Source organism: Pristiophorus japonicus, chromosome 14 (assembly GCF_044704955.1).
Source record: "Pristiophorus japonicus isolate sPriJap1 chromosome 14, sPriJap1.hap1, whole genome shotgun sequence".
Taxonomy (NCBI): Eukaryota; Metazoa; Chordata; class Chondrichthyes; family Pristiophoridae; genus Pristiophorus; species Pristiophorus japonicus.
In genome coordinates, this window is record NC_091990.1 from 9,766,423 (window position 1) to 9,793,988 (window position 27,566).

Below are 27,566 nucleotides of genomic sequence, written 5' to 3' on the forward strand. Positions count from 1 at the left end.
CTGCACGTGGATTGGGTCTGTTGGTCAGGATCACAGCTTGCATGTCATCGCAGAGGATGGCGACAAACTTCTGGGGGCAGCCGAAACAGAGGAGGACTCCCTAGCCCGAGGGAAACATCCTCCCTGCATCTACCCTGTCACTACCTAATAAGAATTTTGTATGTTTCAATGAGATCCTATCTCATTCTAAACTCTAGAGAATATAGGCCCAGTCTACTCAATCTCTCCTCCGGACAATCCCTCGCCTCCTTCCCAAAACCATCCCTGGATCAGTCTGGTGAACTTTCGTTGCACTCCCTCTATGGCAAGTATATCCTTCCTTGCGTAAGGAGACCATACTGTGCAGTCTCACGAGGGCCCTATATAGTTGCAGTAAGACACTTTTATTCTGATACTCAAATTCTCTTGTAATAAAGGCCAACATACCATTTTCTCACTTAATTGCTTGCTGTACCGGCATGTTAACTTTCAGTGATTTGTGTACAAGGACACCCAGGTCGTTTTAAAGCAGCTCGCTTAGATTACCCCTCAACATTCTGAACTCAAATGGATGCCAGACGGTTTGTACAATGTGTGTTGGGAATGTACACCTTTTTAGTCCTTGTATCTCTCTTGTTTCTACGTTGCGCTCCCTCCAAGGCCTCCCTGAGCTGAACGCTGTTAATGCAGATGGAGCGGGTTCTGGCTGAGGCTTTGTACATCAAGAATGGAGTTCCTCATTCCTGGCATAACCTGTTTTGAAACTTTTCCTGAATTACTGAAAACAACACTGAACAAATTCAGCCTCAAATTAGAACGGAAAAAACACATGATTTTTTCAATTCTTATTGGCAACACTCATGGGTGGAGAATTTCTGTTGCGTTCTGTTTGGGGGGGCAGTAATATCTTCGAAACAGGACCTTTAGCACCGGGCACGCTGTAGCACCCCGCTCTCGAAAGTAGGGTTACCGCCCGCGCAATAAAGTACGGCGCTTCAAAACACGCTCCACTTTCTGGGGCGCTACTGAGGCGGCTGGGTCAGGGGTGAATACAGGGCTGCGCACTGGGGTGTAGGAGTGGGACACAGTGCTATACACTGGGGCATGGGGGGCACAGCTCTATGCACTGGGGCACAGGAGGGGGGCATGAGGGGGCACAGGACGCACCCAATGCTAACGGCGCCATCTTTAAAAATGGTGCAGAAGTTCAATGCATAAAAAAGGATTGAGGGAAGGCTGCGTTTTATACAGAGCTTTGTGAATTTATAGTTAGTTTTTAAGGACATCTAAGAGAATGGGGCTATGTCAACCATTATTATTGGCTGCTTTCTCTATGTAGCTGCAAGAAGGCTTATTGATGAGCATGTTGAACGTGATCAAAGAGGTCGCAGATGTATGGCGAGGAGGCCACACACACACACAACAACCCCCCCCCAGGGACCAGCGTTCATACCTGCAGCTCTCAGAAGCGCAGCCTTCTAATGCCGACGTGGTCAGAGATATGGAACCCTCAGACAGAAGCCGAGCATCATTATAACGAGAGCCATGCAGCCACACGCAACGTCGAACAGATAATTGGAGTGCTCAAGCAGCACTGCCGATGCCTGGACCACTCTGGAGGCTGCCTGCAGTACACTCCTCAGCAGGTCTGTGTTCATCGTGATGTGCTGCATGCTACACAACTTAGCCATCACGAGGGGACAGGATATACCAATGGGGATTGCAGGACCATCTCAGGAGAGAGGGGTGGGGGGAGGAGCTGGGCAGGGCACCCATGCCACCCCCACCGCGGAGGCCTCGTGCAACATTTGCCGCTGGAAATGCCTTACGTCAGCAGCTCATAATTCAACGCTTTGCTTGAAGGCTGAACGACACGTTTTACCGTTGCCTGGACACTATCCCAGCATGTTGACTATTCCCCCTCAAATTCTGCAAATCAGGCACAGGAATGGTGATGGTGAACAAAATAATATATTAAACATATATTAACTTGAAGATTTATTAAACAAACTTGAAAATGAATTGGGGAATTTTAAAAACTTTTTTATAAAATAAAACAACAGCAGCCCCTTCACCGAACGTGTTTTACCTGTGGCCCCCTCCCTCCCGTCATCACCCTGAGTTAGAACCAAGAGTTGGTGCAGCATGGCGGACAAAGTCCTGCTGTATTTTGGCAGGGGGGGGGGGGAAAACGAGGACACCATGTGTAGATCCCCTGGAGAAGCTCGGGGTATGGAAGGCCCGGCTTCCGAGTGGCTAGCCTCTGGCGCGGCGACAGGCGGTGGGGGTCTGGGTGTGACACTGGAGACTGTAGGTCAAAGGTCGAGACCATCGATTGTCCGTGGGCAGTGACAGCCTCGATGGTTCCGCGACTCGCACTGACAATCTGACATGCCCTCCCTCATGTTCGCAGATAATGCTTACAGGAATCCTACCCAAGACCTCCAGGAGCTGTCAGCTGACCTGGATGCTCTCCCTGGACAGTCCCACCATGTCCAGATGTGCGTTTGCCCATCTAGCAGCAGACCGGCTTTGCTGCCTCACTCTCCGGAGAGAAGGCATTCAGGATTCAACCGCGGGATTGCGCTGCTGCACGCCACTTGTACCGGAGGCTTCGGCTGGCTGAAAGCCCGGGAATGTTTATGTTTCTTCCTTGGATGAGCTAATGGTCACAGCCAAAAGAGGTGTCGACAGCATCACCCCCCCCCTCACCACCCCACCCCTCCATCACTTCACCCTCTGGGAATAGGGTGCTGGTGATCACTTTGCTCCTCCTGTGGAGGTTCCTCAACATCGCCCTTGTCCGTCCTGCCCACATACCCGCCTGAGGGGGAGGCTTATATTGGAGGCTGTGGCGCATGCGACGACTCATCTGGAAATAGAAAACAACAGACGAGTGGTTAGCAGCAGGGCAGGGGCCAGGGTGATAGGTGGTCGCATAGCACAAGGTCATTTGAAGGACCGCAGCTACTGCATTATACGTAGTCGAGACAATGCATCACATTGTTCCAACCCTAGTCCAGACACTGCCCCATCCCGAGGGCCTGATTCTTTTTTTCTCCTTGTCTCTAATGGCAGTTGGTCCTGCCATCACCATAGGCAGTCCCTTGGAGCTTCCAGTCTTAAAAATGAGTCCTTAGGTGGCTGAACAGTCCAATATGAGAACGATAGTCCCGGTCACAGGTGGGACAGATAGTCGTTGAGGGAAGGGGAGGGTGGGACAGGTTTGCCGCACGCTCCATGCTCTTGGTTTCTGCATGCTCTCGGCGATGAGACTCTAGGTGCTCAGCGCCCGCCCGGATGCACTTCCTCCACTTAGGGCGGTCTTGGGCCAGGGACTTCCAGGTGTCAGTGGGGATGTTGCACTATCAGGGAGGCTTTGAGGGTGTCCTTGTAATGTTTCCTCTGCCCACCTTTGGCTCGTTTGCCAGGAAGGAGTTCAGAGTAGAGCGCTTGCTTTGGGAATCTCGTGTCGGGCATGTGAACTATGTGGCCTGCCCAGCGGAGCTGATCAAGTGCGGTCACAGTGCTTCAATGCTGGGGATGTTAGCCTGGACGAGGACGCTGATGTTGGTGCGCCCATCCTCCCAGGGGATTTGTAGGACCTTGCAGAGACATTATTGGTGGTATCTCTCCAACATCTTGAGGTGTCTACTGTACATGGTCCATGTCTCTGAACCACACAGGGGGGGCGGGTATTACTACAGCCCTGTAGACCATGATCTTACTGGTGGATTTGAGGGCCTGGTCTTCAAACACTCTTTCCTCAGGCAGCCGAAGGCTGCACTGGAGGCAGTGTTGAATCTCGTCGTCAATAGGAGGCTCTCAAGGTATGGGAAATGGTCCACATTGTCGAGGGCCACGCCATGGATCTTGATGACTTGGGGGGGGGGGGGGGGGGGGGGCGGAGGGGGAGGATAGGTGGGAGCAGTGATCTGCGCCGAGGACAGGCTGGTGGAGGACTTTTGTCTTACGGATGTTTAGCATAAGACCTATGCTTTCGTACGCCTCGATACATCTATTATGACCTGGCGTTCAGCCTCTGCATGTACGCAAACGCAGGCATCGTCTGCGTACTGTAGCTCGATGACAGAGGTTGGGGAGGTCTTGGAGCTGGCCTGGAGACGGCAAAGGTTGAACAGCTTCTGTAATTTAGTTCCATTCTAGTGGGGAGCTTGTTGACTGAGGTGGAGCATGGCAGCAAGGAAGATTGAGATGTCGATGTATTTTTTTTTAAACCTGTCTATAACCAGGTGTGTCTCAATTAATAATCTTGCAGCGCCAGCTGATGGTTCAATCAGGTGCATGCAGGTTTGTATGGATAAAAGAGTTTCCTTAATTTATAATCCTACACCATCTAGTGGTTAAATCAGAAAATGCTGGAAATCTCAGCAGGTGAGGAAGCAGAGTTGGTCATTATCCCATCATTCACACCCTATTTTGACGAGGGTGTGAATGATGTTCCCTCGCAGGTCGGGGGCCCCCATCAGCGGTAGGTCAGGGCCATAAAAGGAGCTGCAAGCGGTGGCCTGGGAGCAGCGTGGAGGCATACCACTGAAAGGTAGTGCGAGCTGGTGCAGCAGGGCAACGGCAGCAAAGAGTGACATCAGCAAGGTCCAGGTTGGTGATTGGAGCGTGGGCAGACGCAGCAGGAGTGGCGAGAGATTGTGGAGGGAAGTGATCAGGGCCTAGTGGAGGTGCGAGTTCGGGGCCAGGGGCAACATGGGCCAGCTCACACTGCAGTGTGTGCACACTAGGTCTGTGCAACACAGCAGATCTCCAGTTGTCTTGGGTAATCCTTGCCAAGACCTAGATATGTCAAGCCTGTGTGCTGGCTGGCATTGAAGCAAGTCATCCTCATTGTGAGGGACTGCCTATGATGATGATCTTGACTAATGTTTTTCTAAGTCCTGCCATTACCATTTGAATTGGGGCCATCATCCCTTTCTTGTCTCTAATCTCTCCTGTCTTCCAACCTATCAGACCTTCCCTTTTTGTTCTTTCCTCCCCTCCCCCTTTCAGTGCTCGTTACCAATCTGTTCTTTCCGAACACGTTCCAGTTCTGATGAAGGGTCATCGACCCGAAATGTTAACTGTTTCTCTCTGCTGAGATTTCCAGCATTTTCTGATTTAACCACTAGATGGTGCTGCATTAGTTGAGACATACCTGGTTATATACACAGGTAAAAAAAACTAGACATCGCTGTCGCCCTACGTACACTAATTGTGGGAGGAGACAAAATTCTCTGACATTAACATATGGGAGGAGTCAACCTTGACTGACACCTCCCAAAATTCCCTTTTCCTGTCTCTTGTGCCCTAAGTGAGACTTGGCAGGAAGGTGAAGGCCAGCTCAAGGAACAAAGTAGTGGTTACACCTTCTTCTGGAAAGGTAAACCAAAGGAAGAACGCCTCCTCCATTAAAAAAAATGACCTAGTTGACCTTCTCCGAGACTCCCATTGCGGGATAAACAAACGCCTCTGGACTCTTCGGCTCACCCTAGCGCTAGTCTTCAGCGTGTACACCCCAACCCTGTAAACTACAGATGAGATAAAGAGGAATTCTACTCCAGCCTTGAACAATCCCTATCCTGAGTACCAACGGGCGACAAACTGAACCTCCTTGGCGACTTTAACGCCAGAGTTGGAAAGGACACTGACTTCTGGGGAGATGTGATTGGCAGAGAGGTTAGGGAAAACCAACTCCAACGGTACCCTCCTCCTGACAAAATGCTTAGAACATGGCCTTGTGGTAACCAATACCTTTCTCCGTCAAAGACAAATATAAGGCTTCATGGCAACACCCTCCCTCCAAGCACTGGCATCTGCTCGACTACGCCATAGTCCGAGCAAGGGACGTCCGCATCACCCGTGCCATGACAGGAGTCGATGACTGCTGGATGGACCATTGCCTAATCCGCTCGGTCATCTCCATCAACATAGTCCCCAAAACAGCAACGGCAACAGAAACAATGCTGCAAGAGAGGCAACGCTGCAGCACTCCAACCCGGCTAAGAAAGCCCTATACAGCCAGCGCCTCACTACCAACCTGACAACTCCCAGTGACCGAGTGTCAATGGTGCCTGGTCTGCCCTCAAGACCTCCATAAATTAGCATCTGTGAAGAGAAGCTCGGTCACTTGACCAGGAAACACCAAGACTGGTTCGACGGGAACATCCAGGAGCTAATAAGCTGCAAGCGCAAGGCATTCTTAAACTGGAAACAGTAACACAACTCGAAAGCAAGAAAGCAACTCTACAGATGTCTGAAGGCCGAAGTCCAACACAAAACCTGCGACCTAAAGAACAGATGGTGGATGGAAAAAGTGCAGGAGATCCAGCAGCTAGCCAACAACCATGACATGCGAGGATTTTTCAGCGCAGTCAAGACCACCTACAGTCCAAGCACACAAGGCCCTACTCCACTGCTGGCCAAGAATGGAGAGGTGTTCATCAAGGAAAGAGAGGCAGTCAGTGTCCACTGGAAGGAGCACTTTGAAGATCTCCTTAACTGAGACACTGGTATTCAATGCAAGTATCCTCGACTCCATCCCACAGCATGCTACTCCTCCCCCACCTCACTCCTTCCCTGCCCTCCTCCCTCCCCCTCCTACAGTTCTGCAGATCCCAACCGCCCTCAATCTGTGTCCTGTAATTCTCAAACCATTATAGCCTCGTGATCCTCCAAGGTCTTGCTACACTACCCTTTCAAGGCTCTATTGTTTAGCTATAAATAAATACAATTAGAACTTATCGCTCTTGTTTCTCATTAACCATAAAACTCTTCCTTCTCCCAGCATGGTGTTGAAAACCAAGTTTAATTTCACTGTTTTTCAACTCTAGTTATCTGAAGTTTGAGAAACATATGGAGGGAGAAATCAAGCTGTATCACTGGCATAAACCAAATGCAGAGTAGCCCAGGGAACAGCTATCATGTTACACCATTAAGTCACAGCAATGAATAGCCCCCTGCTGAAACAGGTACGATCCACCCAGGGACTGTTTGTTGCAAGACATATTATATGATGAAATACCCATTTTTGTGGTTCTTACTTTCTGGCAAGACACCTTTCTTGTAACAAGGCTAGAACTAGAGCCCAGATGATTATAAATCCAATGATCGGAACAAGCATCCATTGGTTTTTTGTAACATCAGTATCAATTTCTGTAAAAAAGTTATAGCAATGCTTTCAGTGCTAGTTTGAATTTCTTTATCAATACATTTTAAATTAACAATTTACTTTAAAAATGCTAATTGTACAATGCATAAAATGTGATATTGAATAAGCCAGTACTAAAATTAGAAGATACAGATGTGGCTGAAAAGGATCAAATATATTTTATGTAACTACATTAGAACTTCATTTGTACATCAAATGGGAGGTTAAGTGGCAAACATTAGGGGAGGTTTTAGCTCCCTCTGCTGTGTAGTGGAATTAAAAGAGGTGATGAACTGCACAGGATCCAAATCAATTAACTTACCCAAAGAAAGACTAAATGTCCTGGAAACGGATTGCTGCAGAACATCATTCCTTAATCTAAATGTGTAGTTTGAACTCCTACTGGTATCATTGGTTCGCAGAATACTCCACAGTGAGTACAGTCCATCGTCATTAAGTTGGTACAAGGTCTCTGAAAGTGCAGAAATATCCTGGTGTTTTTCATTGTACCAGAAAAGAGAAGCCCTGGGGAAACCTCGAGATTCATAGGCGAAAGTGGTTCCATTTAGTGTTTGTTTGATTATTAGGCTGGGTTCCGTGTAGTATGCTGAGGAATTGAAAAAGTGGTCAACAGAGAGAAATAAAATTCATAAAAGTACAAGCTAAGGTTTTAATTCCTGCTACTATGGTGGGGGAGATATTAATTCCTGCTACCATTGGAGTGGGGAGTGGGGGGGGGGGGGGGGGGCAGGAATTGAAAAGCAACAACTTTCTCCCAAGGACAGTAACTAATGCCAGAGCATGGTTCCACAAACACCAGCATTCCTCCAGTACATCACGCAAATTGTCAATCTTCATTTGTCATCTTCGATGGAGTATTTGCAGGCAAATCAACCATGTAGGTCATCACATCAGAGCCCAATCTTGTCCTCAAGACATCCACTTCATGTAGCTTCCAGCAGCAATCAATGGATAGCAATCAAAAGCAGGGACCCTACTAGAGTTTTCTCTTCCTAGTTCATGGGCCGAGGCCAAATGAAGTGTTGCCCTGGCTACGGGCAGGTAACCTGGCAACAAACCAGATACTCCCAGCTCTGTATATTGTACAAATATAGTCACTACCCCAGCTAATTTAACCAGAAGGTCCATGTGTCTTCTTTCTTTGACTTTTTAATACTTCAAGAAATACAAGATTTAGCTTCTGCCTTATCTTACAATGATACATCAATCATAGTAAGCATACAGGTGGCACATGTCAGTGTACTTAAGTGAGTCAGCTTGTTGGATGGAACCTTGATGTTGTTTCCAGTGTCTTACACACACCACACACCAGAGTTTTTTTGGATACCAAGGGACTCGAGGGACATGGAGATAGGGAAGGTGGAGTTGAAGTAGATCAGCCATGATCGTATTGAATGGCGGAGCAGGCTTGAAGGGATTGTCTTGTTTTCTACAGTTGCTCCACTATACTATTGATGCAATAAAATCCTCAAACAAACAATTTCAATTGCATGAAAAGGATTTGTACCAGTTATAGCTTCTTGTATTGGGAAACAAAACAGATATTGGAAACAACTTTTAAAATGTACAATACTGGAAGAACAAAAAATTCAAAATATAAATTAGAATATACCTGCAAATGTTAGAGAGATAATGCCTGTACTATTTTCCATGCGAGTGCTGGTAAAGCACATGTACTGTCCGGCATCCTTTGGTCCGACTCCTTCTAATTTTAGGGAAGCATTTCCCAATTTAAGCTCCTCTGGGAATAGGCTTGCTCTCCCCGAATACTGCCGATGTTTTCTGCAGTTAGAACTGAAGACCACCTCTTTGGTCTCAACACGCTGCCAGAAGATGATGGTCTGGTCTAATAAGTATTCACCGAGGAACTCACAGGGCAGGACTGTGTTTTGACCGTGGATGGCCAGTACACCTTCTTCCCAAACACTTACTTGTAGTTGATCTGTAAAATTGCAGATGGATTAACTACTCTGCTCATATACAAAACAGATACACCGTTGAGTACTGTTGAGGGGGATGACAGCAGCAGCCAAGTTCATGGCACCGTGACTGGCTCTGCTGCACAGGAGGGCAGGAAAAAGAGTGGGAGAGCGAGTGATGGGGGATTCGATTGTAAGGGGATAGATAGGCGTTTCTGCGGCCGCAACCGAGACTCCAGGATGGTATGTTGCCTCCCTGGTGCAAGGGTCAAGATGTCTCGGAGCAGGTGCAGGACATTCTGAAAAGGGAGGGTGAACAGCCAGTTGTCGTGGTGCACATTGGTACCAACGATATACGTAAGAAAAGAGGATGAGGTCCTACGAGACGAATTTAAGGAGCTAGGAGCTAAATTAAAACGTAGGACCTCAAAAGTAGTAATCTCAGGATTGCTACCAGTGCCACGTGCTAGTCAGAGTAGGAATCACAGGATAGCTCAGATGAATACATGGCTTGAGCAGTGGTGTAGCAGGGAGGGATTCAAATTCCTGGGGCATTGGGACCGGTTCTGGGGGAGATTGGACCAGTACAAACTGGACGGTCTGCACCTGGGCAGGACCGGAACCAATGTCCTCGGGGGAGTGTTTGCTAGTGCTGTTTGGGGGATGGGGGGGGGGGGGGGGGGGGAGGAGGAGTTAAACTAATATGGCAGGGGGACAGAGGGAAACAAAAAGGACACAAAAGCAAAAGACAGAAAGGAGATGAGTAAAAGTGGAGGGCAGAGAAACCCAAGGCAAAAAACAAAAAGGGCCACATAATATAAAGGAGCTGCAGGAGGGGTCAAAACTAAAAATCATGGTTTAAAAACTATTAAAACACGCTACCTAAACACACGCAGCATTCGAAATAAAGTAAATGAGTTGATGGTACAAATCATTACAAATGGGTGTGATTTGGTGGCCATTACAGAAACGTGGTTACAGGGTGGCCAAGACTGGGAACTAAACATACAGGGGTATCTGACGATTCGGAGAGATAGACAAGAAGGGAAAGGAGGTGGGGTAGCTCTGTTAATAAATGATATCAGGGCAGTTGTGAGGGATGATATTGGCTCTAAATGAACAAAATGTTGAATCATTGTTGGTGGAGATTAGAGATAGTAAGGGGCAAAAGTCACTGGTGGGTGTAGTTTATAGGCCTCCAAATAATAACTTCACGGTGGGGCAGACAATAATCAAGGGAATAATGGAGGCATGTGAAAAAGGAACGGCAGTAATCATGGGGGATTTTAACCTACATATCGATTGGTCAAATCAAATCGCACGGGGTAGCCTGGAGGAGGAATTCATAGAATGCATACGGGATTGTTTCTTAGAAAAGTATATTGCAGAACCTACAAGGGAGCAAGCTATCTTAGATCTGGTCCTGTGTAATGAGACAGGAATAATAAACGATCTCTTAGTAAAAGATCCTCTCGGAATGAGTGATCACAGTATGGTTGAATTTGTAATACAGATTGAGGGTGAGGAAGTAGTGCCTCAAATGAGCGTACTATGCTTAAACAAAGGGGACTATAGTGGGAGGAGGGCAGAGTTGGTGAAAGTAGTCTGGAAACACAGACTAAACAGTGGCACAATTGAGGAACAGTGGAGGACTTTTAAGGAGCTTTTCATAGTGCTCAACAAATATATTCCAGTGAAAAAGAAGGGCGGTAAGAGAAGGGATAACCAGCCGTGGATAACCAAAGAGATAAAGGAGTATATCAAATTAAAAACCAATGCGTATAAGGTGGCCAAGGTTAGTGGGAAAATAGAAGATTGGGAAAATTTTAAACAACAGCAAAGAATGACTAAGAAAGCAATAAAGAAAGGAAAGATAGATTACGAAGGTAAACTTGCGCAAAACATAAAAATGGATAGTAAAAGCTTTTACAGATATATAAAACGGAAAAGAGTGACTAAAGTAAATGTTGGTCCCTTAGAAGATGCGAAGGGGGATTTAATAATGGGAAATGTGGAAATGGCAGTGACCTTAAACAATTATTTTGCTTCGGTCTTCACAGTGGAAGACACAAAAACCATGCCAAAAATTGCTGGTCATAGGAATGTGGGAAGGGAGGACCTTGAGACAATCACTAGGGGGGGGGTAGTGCTGGACAGACTAATGGGACTCAAGGTAGACAAGTCCCCTGGTCCTGATGAAATGCATCCCAGGGTATTAAAAGAGATGGCGGAAGTTATAGCAGATGCATTTGTTATAATCTACCAAAATTCTCTGGACTCTGGGGAGGTACCAGCGGATTGGAAAGCAGCTAATGTAACACCTCTGTTTAAAAAAGGGGCAGACAAAAAGGCAGGTAACTATAGGCCAGTTAGTTTAACATCTGTAGTGGGGAAAATGCTTGAAGCTATCATTAAGAAATAGCTGGACATCTAGATAGGAATAGTGCAATCAAGCAGACAAAGCATGGATTCATGAAAGGGAAATCATGTTTAACTAATTTACTGGAATTCTTTGATATAACGAGTATGGTGGATCAAAGTGTACCGATGGATGTGGCGTATTTAGATTTTCAAAAGGCATTCAATAAGGTGCCACACAAAAGGTTACTGCAGAAGATAAAGGTACGCGGAGTCAGTGGAAATGTATTAGCATGGATAGAGAATTGGCTGGCGAACAGAAAGCAGAGAGTCAGGATAAATGGGTCCTTTTCAGGTTGGAAATCAGTGGTTAGTGGTGTGCCACAGGGATCGGTGCTGGGACCACAACTGTTTACAATATACATAGATGACCTGGAAGAGGGGACAGAGTGTAGTGTAACAAAATTTGCAGATGACAAAGATTAGTGGGAAAGCGGGTTGTGTAGAGGACACAGAAAGGCTGCAAAGAGATTTAGATAGGTTAAGCAAATGGGCTAAGGTTTGGCAGATGGAATACAATGTCGGAAAGTGAGATCATCCACCTTGGGGGGGAAAAAAAAAACAAAACAGTAAAATATTATTTGAATGGGGAGAAATTACAACATGCTGCAGTGCAGAGGGACCTTGGGGTCCTTGTGCACGAATCCCAAAAAGTTAGTTTGCAGGTAATCAGGAAGGAGAATGGAATGTTGGCCTTCATTGCAAGAGGGATGGAGTACAAAAGCAGGGAGATCCTTCTGCAACTGTATAGGGTATTGGTGAGGCCGCACCTGGAGTACTGAGTGCGGTTTTGGTCACCTTACTTAAGGAAGGATATACTAGCTTTGGAGGGGGTACAGAGACGATTCACTAGGCTGATTCCGGAGATGAGGGAGTTACCTTATGATAAGATTGAGTAGACTGGGTCTTTTGTTGGAGTTCAGAAGGATGAGGGGTGATCTTATAGAAACATTTAAAATAATGAAAGGGATAGACAAGATAGAGACAGAGAAGTTGTTTCCACTGGTCGGGGAGACTAGAACTAGGGGGCACAGCCTCAAAATACGGGGGGGCCAATTTAAAACTGAGTTGAGAAGGAATTTCTTTTCCCAGAGGGTTGTGAATCTGTGGAATTCTCTGCCCAAGGAAGCAGTTGAGGCTAGCTCACTGAATGTATTCAAGTCACAGATAGATAGATTTTTAACCAATAAGGGAATTAAGGGTTACGGGGAGCGGGCGGGTAAGTGGAGCTGAGTCCACGGCCAGATCAGCCATGATCTTGTTGAATGGCGGAGCAGGCTCGAGGGGCTAGATGGCCTAATCCTGTTCCTAATTCTTATGTTCTTGTTAGTTTCATTCGTCCATCAAGTTGTTTTCCACTAATTTACTTATTTTCATGCTAGCCCATCCCATAGGCCGGGAGGGGGAGGAAGGGGCTGAACGGGAGGGAGGCTGACCGCGGGGGACGGAGGAGAGGCTGGGCTGGGCAGAAACGCGGCAAAGTATCGGGAGCCCGATCCTACTGCGCATGTCTAGCGTCCCGGCACTGTTTCCAGCGCAGGACGCTGGCTCCACCCACAGACCCAGTCACCACGCCATGCCAGCAGCTAGAAGGCCCTGGACAGCGGCCAAAATCCGCCCGAAGATTTTTGGCGCACTTCTGGCAAGTACGGCAGAAATCTCTCGTGGCCAAAATTGAGCCTCATGGGGGTAATCTCTGTGTGGAGGCGGAAGATATTGATATGGTTCTTGATGAATACTTTGCGTCTGTTTTCACAAAGGAAAGAGGAAATGCAGATACTGCTATTCAGGAGTGTGAAATTCTGGATGAAATAAACATAGTGAGATAGGAGGTATTAAGTGGTTTAGCAGCTTTGAAAGTAGGTAAGTCCCCAGGCCCGGATGAAATGCATCCCAGACTGTTGAGCGAAGTAAAAGAGGGAATAGCAGAGGCCTTGACCATCATTTTCCAGTCTCTTTGGATTTGGGCTTGGTACTGGAGGACTGCTAATGTGGTACCCTTGTGTAAGAAGGGAGAAGTGTATTGGCTGAGTAATTACAGGCCTGTCAGCCCAACCTCAGTGGTGGGAAAATTATTGGAAAAAATCCTGAAAGACAGGATAAATCTACATTTAGAAAGGCAAGGATTAATTAGAGACAGTCAGCATGGATATGTTAAGGGAAGATCATGTTTGAATTTTTTGAGGAGGTAATCAGGTTAGTCAATCAGGAGGATCGATAAGGGCAATGAGTACGATGTAGTTTATGTGGAATTTAGCAAAGTTTTTGATAAGGTCCCACATGGCAGACTGGTCACAAAGGTAAAAGCCCATGGAATCTAGGGCGAAGTGGCAAGTTGGATCCAAAATTGGTTTGGACGTAGGAAGCAAAGGTTGATGGATGTTTTTGTGACTGGAAGGATGTTTCCAGTGGGGTTCCGCAGGGCTTAGTACTGGGTCCCTTGCTTTTTGTGGTATATATCAATAATCTAGATTTGAATATAGGGACTATGATTAAGAAGTTTGCTGATGATACTAAAATTGGCTGTGTGGTTGATAATGAAGATGGAAGTCATGGACTGCAGGAGGATATCAATCCACTGGTCAGGTGGGCAGAGCAGTGGCAAATGGAATTTAATTCGGAGAAGTGGGAGGGCTAATAAGGAAAGAGTATACACATTAAATGGTAGGCCACTTAAAAGTGCAGCTGAACAAAGGGACCTTGGAGTGCTTGTCCACAGATCCCTGAAAGTAGCAGGCCAGGTAGATAAGGTGGTTAAGAAGGCATACGGGATGCTTGCCTTTATTGGCCGAGGCATAGAATATAAGAGCAGGGAGGTTCTGCTTAAACTGTATAATACTGTTTAGGCCACAGCTGGAGCATTGCGTACAGTTCTGGTGGCCGTATTATAGGAAGGACGTGATTGCACTAGAGAGGTTGAAGAGGAGATTTCCGAGGATGCTGCCTGGAATGGAGAATCTTAGCTATGATGACAGATTGGATAGGCTGGGTTTGTTCTCATTGGAACAGAGGAGGCTGAGAGGAAACCTCATTAAGGTGTATAAGATTTTGAAGGGCCTGGATATAGTGGATAGCAGGGGCCTATTTCCCTTGGTGGTGGGGCCAGTTGCAACGGGGTATAGTTTTAAGGTGGTTGGTGGAAGGTTGAGGGGATTTGAGGGGAGGCTTCTTCACGCTGGGGGTTGTGGGGGTCTGGAACTTACTGCCTGGAAGAGTGGTGGATGCAGACACCCTCACCACATTTAAAAGGTGCTCGGATGGGCACTTGAAGTTGGACCAGTTTCTGTAGCTATTGATGCTGGTCATAGTTCATTCCAATTCTACCAATCTGGTCCTAGAGCTGGTATGTGGGATTAGACTGGCTAACCTCTTGTTGGCTGGCACAGATACAATGGTAAGTACTGCAGGGAATCAAATATGGCCAGGGTGAACTCCTGGACTAGTTTCAATCACCTGGTCGACAAGGAGAGGAATTTTCCCAGATTTTTTCTCTCCAGTTGGCCTGGTTTTTTTTGCCTCTCCCAGGAGATCGCATGGCTCCGGTTGGGGTGGATGGTCGAATGTTGCGGTGCAGTGGGTGATGCAGTTGTGTGGGGCGGACTGGTTGGGCAGGATGCTCTTTACCTTTCTGTCATTGTTCATGGGTTTATAAGTAACCTTCAGGGCTGCTGACTGAGGGCTGTGTGGCTCTTTGTCGGCTGGTACGGACACGATGGGCAGAAATGACGGCCTCCTGCGCTGTAAATTTCTATGTTACTGTAATGTTGAGTTTTTGATGGCTTTTAATTTGTGTTGTACACAGCAGCTCTGTACAGAGAAGCTAATGTTTCTTCATGTACACAGGACAGCTGAGATAATTAAAGTAACTGATTCTAGTATTCTAAAAAGTGCTCCTTCCACAGATCATTTTGAAACTCTGCTTTTATACCAGCAAAACAGAAGACTCACTATAGAAACCATAACCCAATTTCTTTGAGTACTTCAGTGCCTGTACTTGTGTCAATTGTCAGGTGTTTGCACTTAGCCACTTGCAGACAAATGGAAACCAACGCCAAAGCATTAAATGTGGTGAGGTTAGATCTTTGGAAATGATGTGTCAAGAGTCAAATACCTGTGTACAGAGAAGTAAATGTGTGTGAGAAACATGCAAAATGTTGAATTCTTGTTGAATGGCGGAGCAGGCTCGAGGGGCTAGATGGCCTACTCCTGTTCCTAATTCTTATGTTCTTATGTATTTTATTACATCACACATTAAAATACCATGGGCCAGAGATTCCTGCGGTATATGCTCCATCAAAGCACGTGTTAGAGTGGAATATCCGCCTGCCTTTGCAGAAGGTAACAGGCCAGTGTAAACAGGGCAGAATTCCAATGTATAGATTCTGCTCAAGGGTAGAAAAATCCAGCTTCCTGGCCTCCAGGTCCCAGGAATTTCAGGGCCTTGCTCTTGCAGAAAGATCATGCCTCACTTTTGCAATTTGGAAAATGAGCAGCATCAATGGGAAACATTTGGCAGATACTATCAGCCATATTACTAAGACAGGTCTTGAATTTATTCTCTATTCCATGCTCAGCACCAACATTAACCATTGCAAAGCAAACATGTTTATACCGTGCTGGTAAACCAGGGCATCCTGGTTTGTATTTGTTAGTGCAGTATTTTTTCTTCCCATCAGATGAACCTAGTATTTAAAGTGCAGCAATTGCAAAAGTTACTAACAAGTGAATGACATTGCAAGAGTTACTAACAATAGTGGCCCGGAATTTGTGGTCGGTGGCAAAGGAGCAGCGCTCGTTGTTCAATGTGCTTACAGCTACCCCCACAGACTTGTTGTGGGCTCATCAACGGCAATTTACAGCATTGAGACATTATTTTCAGCATGGACTTACCACGGCATTAAAACTACACTTGCACATGAAAGCATCAGCCCCAACTTTTGCTACCACGTTCAGTGGACAAGAACTGCAACTTCCACTGATTCCAATGCAGAGTCTCTCGGAGAGGTGCCAGTGGAGGAGCAGGAGCAGGAGCAGCATGTGGAGGAGCAGGACAACTCCGGCAGCAGCATTTCTGCATTTAATTGTACAAGTGCAGAATCGGAAAGTTGATGCCCGATTTACTCCACAATAACAGTGAGTGCGCTTTGCCCCACATTATTTCTACCGCAAAATCCGGGCCAACGTCTATGGATCAAAAATCCAAGAGATCACAACTAGGTCTTCGTAATGTTAAAAGTAAATCAAGTTTATACTAAAGATTTTAAACTTACCAGAATTAATCATCATCATCATCATCATCAGAAAAGCAGAACTCAGAATGTTGCTGCATCTCATTCTGATTCTGTGAATAAAGTAATGAATTCAAAGTTATCATAGTTTACAATTTGCATTTTCCCTTCCTCTCCTGAAGGTGGTGACTCTCCTTACAGTACATTCTCCCAGCTGTGGTTGCCCCGATACCTTACCCAAATTCCCAACATTCATAAGTGAGCCTTGACAGTCGATATCAGCAGACTATCAATCACAGCCAAGTACAATTTCCTCCTCATCCAGCATCCATCCACACAGGAATCACTAGTTAGCAGTCAGGAGAGGGAAGCCCTAACTCAATTATACTGCCCTTACTGTTAGCCAAGCTGAGATTAGCAAGATCTGTACACCAGCAATTACATCGGATATACACAATAGAAACTGGCCATTCAGCCAATCAGTCCATGCTCCACTCGAGTCTCCTCTTGTTTTCCTTCATCTAAATCTATCAGCATAGCCCTCTATTTCCTTCTCTCCAACTATTTACAATCTATATTGACGACTTTGGAGGAAGGGACCGAGTGTAACGTAGCCAAGTTTGCTGACGATACAAAGATGGGAGTAAAAGCAATGAGAGGAGAATTTTTAAAAATCTGCAAAAGGACAGGCAGTCTAAGTGAGTGGGCAAAAATTTGGCAGATGGAGTATAATGTTGGAAAGTGTGAGGTCATGCACTTTGGCAGAAGAAAAATCAAAGAGCAAGTTATTATTTAAATGGAGAAAGATTGCAAAGTGCTGCAGTACAACAGGACCTGGGAGTACTTGTGCATGAAACACAAAAGGTTAGTATGCAGGTACAAGTGATCAGGAAGGCCAATGGTATCTTAGCCTTTACTGCAAAGGGGATGGAGTATAAAAGCAGGGAAGTATTGCTACAGTTGTACAGGGTATTGGTGACGCTACATCTGGAATACTGCGTGCAATTTTATTTTCCACATTTACAAAAGGATATACTTGCTTTCAAGACAGTTCAGAGAAGGTTCACAAGGTTTGTTGATTTCTGGATTCTTTTACCTCAATCTGGTTCAGCAAAATTACTGAAACGAATACCGTTTGTGCTTTAAACAAAGCAAGCTTTTATTTAAAAAGCAAATCCCGATCGGGGACTTTATCAGACAGAAGGAATGCAAGTCTGTTCGAACGCACCCACTTCCTACGGACAAAGTGACGTTACATTGTAAAGGGACGACGGTTATACATTTTCGGCAAAAGATAACAAGATAGGGCTAGAGTGACATCCTAGTTCAGCCTATCCTCTTAGATCCCTCTTTCCCTTTGTCCACTCATAAGCCAACCTAAGTATGGTCTGATTTTAAACAAAGACCTTCTGTTAATGTTTCAGGTTAATAACATGATTTAATAAGACCTTGAGGTTTTTCTGCAAGCTGTGGGTTTTGTTTCAATACGTGTTAGTGTTGTAACATTTCGCAGTCTTGAGTCTGAGATGTCATGGCTATTCGTCCATGAATTCTTTGTTAGCTTATACTGTCCCTATACAATTCCCACATTCTCAACTTCAATGTCTCTATACATTTTTAAACATTCACATTCCCCCCTTTTATCATTCCATGATAACACTTAGGATCATTCTAGGAGTATCGCATTCATCCGTTCACACTCTATTTCCTGAATCATATTGTTGTTAGTGTCGAGTAGTTCTTTAGTTCGTTGGATCATAACTCGGGAGCCCTTGACCACAAGAGGGTTTGCTAACCTTGCCATCATTACTTTACAACAAAGGTTAAGGCAACCAACAATTAGAAAGGATCTCAAAGATCCATCTGATAGCCAATCAAACCAGCTAGATCCTTCTGCTGGTGTGGATAACTTCTTCACCTCTCTTCTTATGTGATCAGCGAGATTGGTTATGTTTTCTGAACTATCAGGAATGTAAGTGCAACATTCAGATCTTATCAGGGCACACGTTCCCCCTTTCTCAGCTAACAGGTAATTGAGGGCCATTCAGTTTTGTAATGCTACGGTCCTTATTGCTACCATTTCAGCTGTGATGCCCTCCAGAGCTTCAGCAGTATTGTATTGGCCCCCCTCCTCTCGTGATAGTTTGGCTCTGAATCCATCTGACAGTCTCAGTTAGGGTTAGTGGAACGGGGCGCAAAGGAATTCCCCCTTTGGAATGTGAACACACCCAACATCTAGAAAAGTTCCCATTTTGCGCATAAACATAAGACATGTACAAAAAGGTGCTTACATGGAGCTCTCGTCTCTGTCTCCCCTCCCATGCGCCAAAACTGTCATATATCAACACTATTATACAGACAGTTTCATCTTATGGCTCAGGATTCAGATAAATAGTCCAATTATTTTGCTGATTAAAAGAGTTCAGTTTTCCCGTCTCTCTTCTCAGGTCACCGTCGGTGTAGCTGGCTGTCTATCACTACGGGTAAAAGTTCAAACTGGTCCACGTTCCATTTAGGATGTCAACTGCCTTATTCAGCTATGGAGAAGAGGAAATCTGGAACAGAAACAGGAATTAGAATAACCAGCAAAATAGATTTGTTAAAGGGTGATGAGCTTGCAGTGGTGCAGGTGAACCCAGGCATTTTTCCCCTCAACCTTAGCTGCAGTAGGGGTAGTGAGTAACACCTGAAAAGGCCCCTCCCATCACGGCTCCAATCCCTTTCAAATCCATTTCTTAATCAAGACATACTTCCCTGGGACCACAAGGGATGATTCGGGTAAGGCTGGGAGGTCAAGGTGAGCCCTCTAACCTGGTTGTGGGCTACTCGCAGAGCCTGAGTTAAGGAAAGAATGTATGTGGTCATCTCCTCAGCCATGTGGTGGAACTGGACAGTGGAGGGGACATTGATTCCAAGGGGTTCTCAGGGGTTTATCATAAATGACTTCAGCGGGGGTCAGCCTAGTCTTACCAGTTGGAGAAGTGCGTATCTGGAATAAGGCTATGGGAAGGAGTTTAAGCCAATTTAGTCCAGTTGATGCTACCAGTTTTGCAAGTTTGGTTTTAAGAGTTTGATTAGTACATTCAACTAATCCCGCAGCTTGGGGTCGGTAGGCGCAATGCAGCTGCTGGTTAATGTGCATCTAGGAGCAGAATTCTTTAACTTGGCCAATAAATTGAGGGCCATTATCAGAACTCAGTCGAGCAGGGATACCATATCTAGGAACAATTTCCCTCATTAACACTTTAACAACAGTTTGAGCTTTATTGTCCAGGGTAGGATAAGCTTCGATCCATTTGCTGAATAAATCCACTAATACTAGCACATATTTGTAACTGAACCCTTTGCAACTCAATGTAGTCCAACTGTAAGATCTCAAAGGGACCTTCTGGTAGAGGCGTCTTACCCCAATCACAGGGGACTCCCTTCCCTGGATTATGCTGTTGGCAAACAAGGCAACGACTACTAGTGTTCTGGGCCAACGCCTGAAGTCTTGGGTGCCACCAAGTAGCCAAAAGCGTATCACTTGTCGCCCTCGCTCCACAATGAGTAGCAAAATGTAGACATTCTATAACCCATGAGGCCAACTCGTCAGACATGCAAGTCTGTTCCGCGGGAGTGGTCCAGAGTTTAGAGACATTGTCATAGGTACATCAATAATCTTTCCACAACAGTTTATTTTTTCAGGAGCGTCCTCCTGTGCTTTAACAACATCTTGGATGGTTGGCATTGGTTTTTCCGAGGCTAACTTATCCTTCGCAGGATTTTTAGTCTGACTCATCATTTTGGGCACTACCATCTGTTGGTCACGAGAGGCCTGTTTAGCCTCTGTCAGCACAGTGATTCCCTATATCAACCGGGGATTTTCCGGTGGTGTGGGCGGTACATTCAACAACGGCAATGTGCTTGGAGAGCATGAGGGATTGCAACAAATCAGATCATGGGCCACCCCAAAGGCATACCTAAAGTCGGTATAGATATTGACTGAGGTCTTTGGCCAAGATACAGGCTCGGGTGAGGGCGAATAGTTCAGCTTGTTGGGCAGAATAGGCGGTTTCAAAAGCGGCAGATTCCAAGACCTGATTCTCCTGTTTTACTATGGCGTATCCTGAGATTCGTGTACCTTCTGGATTAATAGAAGAACTTCCGTCAACATACATAATACAGTCTGGATCTTCCATTGGTACATCAACTAAATCTTCCCTGACTGATGTGGCCTCTTAAATTAAAGATAAACAATCATGACTGGGTTCTTCCTCATCTTGGGGTGGCTCAGTAAGAACAGGCCGGATTAATTTCAGTGGGTTCTGTCAGATAGAGGGCCAGTCCACATTGCCCTGCACTGGGATCTCAATCGGATCAATGGGAGTATAACCCACTTGGGAGGGGTCCTCTGCCCACACATGAGGATCCACATAGTTAGGTATGCCAGAGCCAGTATGATGCTGCAGTCGTTAAGACCTTCTCGGGGTCCCCGTTGAATTGGACTGTTCGGCCAAGTTTTACAATTTGCACATCCCGGCTGGTAGGGTCAGCCTCGTCTATAGCCTGGTGCACCATAACTTCCAAATCTTTAGCATGGTGAGGGGCTAATACTTCACGAGCAATATGCGGTGCCATTGTTAGGGGCTGTTTCCACAGATTCTTATCCATTTCCACAAAATCTTCCTCTCCTTCCGGTCCAGTCACTCTAGCCCTTAATAGAATTCCCTTCACTTCCCCTTCGTGATCCTGATAAAAGTTCTGCAGGTCCTGATTCTTTCCGCTGGAATCGTATGCTAGGGTTACGTGATAGAGTGCCTGCGGCAGGTCCAGAGACCACCACTGAGGGGTTCTAGTGGTATAATACTGCCGCTTAAGGGTTCCCTGTTTTACAATAATCCCATCATCTCCACACTCCAAATGCAACTGGAATTTGCAAAGGAGGTCTCTAGCCATCAAGTTACAGTCCAGATTGGTAGTGATGACAAATCAATGTTCTACCAATTCTTCCTGGTAACCCACTTTAACTGGTTCTGACACCAGGAATGTCGAGATTTGTCCCAGGAATCCTGAAAGTTCCTGTGTTTCAGTAGAGGCAGGGAGTTTAAGCTTTGATTGTACAGAAGACATGAAGGCTCCCGTATCTATCAAAAAGGGTTGCCACTCATTCAGAATTTTTAACAATATAATTGGTTCGTTGTCCAGGGAGGATCCCTGCACAATCAAGCTGCATAGTCAATCGGGGGACAATTGACCAAAGGGGCTGTTCTGGGATAAGTTAGTGTAAGATCCTCCTCTCCCCCATGCACTCCTCCTTTTCTTTTTCCACGCTGACGGTAGGGGCAATTTTTATTCCAATGTCCTTCCTGCCCACAATTAAACATCCATCTCGTCTTTCCCAGCCCCGACCTCTTCCCATACCAGGCCGGGGACAGTAGGGCGGTCCGTAATTAACAGGGCCCGGGCCATTTGGGTGTTTGATATAACCGTATCCCTGTTTATCCACCCAACCCGGCACGCAATACTGCGGTTCCATCTGGTATCCCCGGGTCGGGTTTTGGTCCTTCCACCCGAGGCGGCTCTTCCTTTCTAGTCACGTATTCAGTCTTGACCCGGGTTGGGGGCACACCTCCTCCCTCCCCTTTCTTTTCCTGCCAATAATATCTAACCGCCCTTTCCATCTGGGCTTTACTGTTATCTGCCCAATTCATATTTGTCCGGATAGCGTGAGCAATCGAATAGGGCAAGCACTGAAGTAGGATAGCGCAGAATTGAGGAGAATCCTCTCCTGCCCTGAAGGCATTATCTCCTGATTGACTCCCGTATATTTCAATAAATCTTTCCATAAATTCATCGGGAGTTTCTTCACGCTTGGGTTTAGTTTCTAATACTGTGGCGATACTGATGGGCTTCTGAAGGGTCATGCTGAGAGCATTGAAGATAGCGTTTAGGCGATCCTGGATATCATTAGGGTGAGCAACCAACAATGCATCATGAGTAGCACGTCCTAGGTGAGTTAGAAATCGGGTGTGTTCAGTTGGACTCAAGGTTTGCTTTACCAAGGCCCACAGGTCCCTTGATTCTGCATTATAAACTGAAATAGTTGTTCGAAGATAATCTATAAATTTGATAGGTTTTTTTTTTTCCGATCTGGTATGCTGGCCATAAGGGCCATAATTTTGTTCGGTTTCCAGGGCACATAGACATCTATAGTGGGGTGGTCTGCAGCTTGTTGTGCATCAGGATTTGGCATTGGTCTGACAGGGAATTGGTGTCGGGACTTTGGGATCTTGGAAATTATTTCTAGGTCAGAGGATGTTTCGGAGCTGTCTGACTGCTTGACAGTTCTGCGTCTCGAACGGCAGGGGTGTTTGCTGTGTCTTTCACAACTTGGTCTGGTAGATTGACTCGAAGATTTACGGGACTGTCTGATATAGAGATATAGTTCTGCCCTTTCGTGTGTGAGATCTGGTCCTTTCGGCTATATGGCTTGTGAACTGGGATCCGAATCGCTATCAGAGGATGAGGAGTCAGTTTGGGTTTGTTGCTTTGGTGGTATGGGGTTATTTTTAACTCCTCTCGCCGGAGTGTAAGGTGGAGGGTGTTGGGAAGAGGACTGGAGCAAGGGGCCGGGGGTGCAGGAGGCGCCGTTGGGTGCTGAGTCAGTGACCACTCATCAATTTCATCAGCAGCCTCGGTTAACACAAAGCCAGCCATTTGACTACATAGTCGGTCAATACCTTTCAGAGGTCCCAGAGGATCTTAGTAAGTTTCTCGTGCGCACCTTTTTTTAAAGACGTCTACAGTTTTAACATGTGTTCCCTCTGTCAATGAGTCCTAATTTAATAGCATTTATTTGCCAACTTGACAGAAGTGATGCATCTTTTAATTTTTGACAATAGTGTCACCATGTTGCAATTCAATTTTTGTCCCCTTTTCCAAATTAATCCCTGTGCTTTTTTTTGCTACCTCTGCTTCTAGTGCCACCTAGAGGCCACTGGTCATCTAATAATTTGTTCAGGGCTCCTGATAATTTTCTAAAGTCTTCAGCTCTTTCAGGGAATTCCTCAACTTTTGTAGCGGACTATCCGCATCCGTTGTTTTATCCAACTGATTACCCATTTTCACGCTGCCCCTCGTATTTAAAATGACTAATTACCGTGTCGTTACGCGTTCGCGTCGTTGTGCGATTTGAACAAACTTAAAATAAACACACTTTACTAAAGCCAACACTGATTTCCGCGTCGCCCCGCGGTTCGCGTTGCTGCACGATTTAAAACACTTTAAAACACTTAAAATAAAGAGACTTACTGAAACCAGCACTGACTTTGATATCACCCCGCGGTTCCCGTTGCTGCGCGTTCGCGTCGTCCCACGTTCACTCGGCCGAGCGCTCGCGCCGCCGCACGTCCCGCGCCGCTACGCGTTTTACGCTGCTGCGCGTCTTCGTCAGCCTTCCTTCACTCGGCCGCGCCGCCGCGCGTCCGCGTCCGCGCTACCTTTTGAGTTGCTACATGATTTAAATTCAATCAGTGCCTAGACGGGCCAAGTGATGCAAGAGGTCGACGTCACACCTGACTTGAACACCTATCCTCTATTTAATTCCCCATAAGCCTTACTTAATTCCCTGTGAGCCTAATTTTCCAAATTTGATTTCTTATGAGCCTTATTCCTTTTAGTCTCCAAATTTCCCTATCCTTTCGTGTCACCGCGCAGTTTAAATTCAATCATTGCCTAGACGGGCCAAGTGATAAAGGTCGACGTCACACCTGACTTGAACACTTATTTCTAAATTTAGAAGGTATTCGCCAGATTGTCCTGGATCTCGTTCAGACACTACCCGAGAACCAGCGAGTGGCTAAACTTCAGACTTTTGAAACCAGGAGAAACTGGAACAGTATTGAAATCATACTCACTCCAGTGGCCACTTTCCCCTTGTCTCGTCCAAGGCTAGTCTGGCTCTTAATTCGCAAGTTTTCGGCAGTCGTCCGTTGAGATCCCACTTCTGACACCAAATGTTGATTTCTGGATTCTTTTACCTCAATCTGGTTCAGCAAAATTACTGAAACGAATACCCTTTGTGCTTTAAACAAAGCAAGCTTTTATTTAAAAAGCAAATCCCGATCAGGGACTATCAGACAGAAGGAATGCAAGTCTGTTCGAACGCACCCACTTCCTACGGACAAAGTGACGTTACATTGTAAAGGGACGATGGTTATACATTTTCGGCAAAAGATAAGATAGGGCCAGAGTGACATCCTAGTTCAGCCTATCCTCTTAGATCCCTCTTTCCCTGTGTCCACTCATAAGCTGACCTAAGTATGGTCTTATTTTAAACAAAGACCTTCTGTTAATGTTTCAGGTTAATAACATGATTTAATAAGACCTTGAGGTTTTTCTGCAAACTGTGGGTTTTGTTTCAATACGTGTTAGTGTTGTAACATTTCACAGTCTCAAGTCTGAGATGTCATGGCTATTCCTCCATGAATTCTTTGTTAGCTTATACTGTCCCTATACAATTCCCACATTCTCAACTTCAATGTCTCTATACATTTTTAAACATTCACAGGTTGATGCCAGAGATGAGGGGGTTGACTTAAGAGGAAATGTTGAGTAGGTTGGGCCTCTGCTCATTAGAATTCAGATGAATGAGAGGCGATCTTATCAAAACATACAAGATTATGAGGGGGCTTGACAAAGTGTATGCAAAGAGGATGCTTCCACTGATGGGGGAAACTAGAACTAGAGGGCATAATCTTAGAATAAGGGGCCACCCATTTAAAACTGAGATGAGGAAAAATTTCTTCAGAGGGGTTTGTGGATCTGTGGAATTCACTGCCTCAGTTGTGGAAGCTGGGACATTGAATAAATTTAAGACAGAGATAAGTTTCTTATAAGCGATAAAGGGGTTATGGGGAGCAGTCAGGGAAGTGGACCAGAGTCCATGATCGGATCAGCCATGATCATATTAAATGGCAGAGCAGGCTCGAGGGGCTGTATGGCCAACCATATTTATGTTCTATGTAAATGCATCTATACTATTCGCTTCAACCACTCCATGGTAGCAAGTTCCACATTCACCATTCTTTGGGAAAAAAAACTTCCAAATTCCCTAATGGATTTCTTGGTGACCATCTTAAATTGATGGCCTCTAGCTATGCTCTTCCCCATAAGTGGAAACATTTTCTCTGTATCCACTATCAAAACTTATTTTAAAGACCTCCCCCATCCCACCCACCCCCAACCAGCAATACTACCCCATCTCCTTTTCCTTTCGGTCTATCCTTCCTGAATGTTGAATTCTCAGCCTTGGTCACCCAGGAGCCATGTCTCCGTAATCCCAATTATATCATAATAGCTGCCTGCACAGTTAATTAATCTGCCTTATTACAAATACTCCTCATTGAGGCACAGAGCCTTCAGGCTTGTCTTTTTAAACTCACTTTGATCCTTTAGAATTTTGCTGTAATGTGGCCCTTTTTGATTTTTGCCTTGAGTTTCCCTGCCTTCCACTTTGACTTTTCTTCTTCATCTTTTGCTTCTGCCCCCATTCTACTTCCCTTTGCCTCCCTGCATAGGTTCCCATCCCCCCTTGCCATAATAGTTTAACCTCACCCCAACAGCACTAGCAAACACTCCCCCTAGGACATTGGTTCCAGTCCTGCCCGGGTGCAGAGCGTCCAGTTTGTACTGGTCCTACCTCCCCCACAACTGGTTCCAATGTCCCAGGAATTTGAATCCTTCCCTCCTGCACCATGTATTCATCAAAGCCATCCTGCGCTTCCTACTCTGACTGGCACATAGCACTGGCAGCAATCCTGAGATTACTACCTTTGAGGTCCTACTTTTAAAATTTAACTCCTAGCTCCCTAAATTCAGCTTGTAGGACCTCATCCCATTTTTTAAACTATATCATTGGTACCTATATGCACCCTCCCCCTCCAGAATGCAGTGTGTGGGGGGAGGGGGCAGCACAGGAACAGGGGCAGGGGACTGAAACAGATAAAAGGAAAAATACTCCGGGTGCAGGAATGAGATAAAACCCAAGAACGCTGGAAGTGCTGTGGGTCAGGCGGCCTGTATACCACAGATACTGCCTGCCCGGCTCACAGACTACCCGCCAGGACCACCGGCACCGTGCCCACTGGGCCCCCACCCGCCGGGCAGACACAACCTGGGGCGGGTCCCGGTGGTGAAATCGGTCGATGGGGGGGGGGGGGGGACCCGAGAGGCGGCTGGAAGTTAAATGGACCCCGAAGGATGCCGGAGTGGTGGGGACTGGGCCCAGGCCCAGGAAACAGCCGCAACCTGTGGAGCGGAATGCGCCGGAGCTCCAGGCCCAATTACACCCGCCGCAAGTGTAATCATTCACTTTGGTTAATACAGGTGTGATTCTCTCAGTTTAAATCAAATAAAGATGACAGAATATAAATATTTATTAGTGTTTGAATTAAAAAAAAATCTTACTTCTGGTGATATGCCCCCAGCAGACAGGAGATGCACGGATATCAGACTCCACTGAAGTGTCTCCCGGGAGACCAGTCGCCAGCCCGGGAGAGTTGGGAAGCCGGGAGCCCGCCCGCCTCTCACGGAGATTCCCCCGACCCCGACTACGCGCTCGCTCTCCGCTCGGTATTCCCCCCTCTGACTTACCTCTCTCGCTCGGTATTTCCCCCACTGACTTACCTCTCTCGCTCTCTCCGCTCGGTATTTCCCCCCCTGATTTACCTCTCTCTCTCTCTCTCTCTCTCTCTCTCCGGACTCTCCGCTCGGTATTTCCCCCTGACTTCTCTCACTCTCCGCTGCCCACAAATGATAGCAGCGCCCGTGGCTCGCTCTGTTTATATCCCGGCGTGGTGT

The 27,566-nt window shown here is 46.2% G+C and overlaps 1 protein-coding gene across 11 annotated transcripts; it reads right to left on the reverse strand.

Moving 5' to 3' along the window:
* LOC139279706 (CD276 antigen-like) lies at positions 1-27,548 on the reverse strand. 11 transcript variants are annotated; one of them, XM_070898849.1, is made up of 8 exons: positions 27,435-27,548; positions 24,623-24,882; positions 19,016-19,279; positions 16,767-16,837; positions 8,772-9,101; positions 7,461-7,745; positions 7,032-7,143; positions 1-2,851 (listed from the first exon to the last, which is right to left on the reverse strand). In XM_070898849.1, the coding sequence occupies exons 3-8, from the start codon at positions 19,060-19,062 to the stop codon at positions 2,848-2,850; spliced, it is 849 nt and encodes a 282-aa protein (XP_070754950.1). In that variant the 5' UTR covers positions 19,063-19,279; positions 24,623-24,882; positions 27,435-27,548; the 3' UTR covers positions 1-2,847. The 11 variants fall into 11 exon arrangements, with proteins under 11 accessions (XP_070754950.1, XP_070754952.1, XP_070754951.1 ...); XM_070898851.1 differs by lacking the exon at positions 27,435-27,548 and adding an exon at positions 27,393-27,411; XM_070898850.1 differs by lacking the exon at positions 27,435-27,548 and adding an exon at positions 27,174-27,369.
* Between the last annotated feature and the right edge of the window lie 18 nt (positions 27,549-27,566).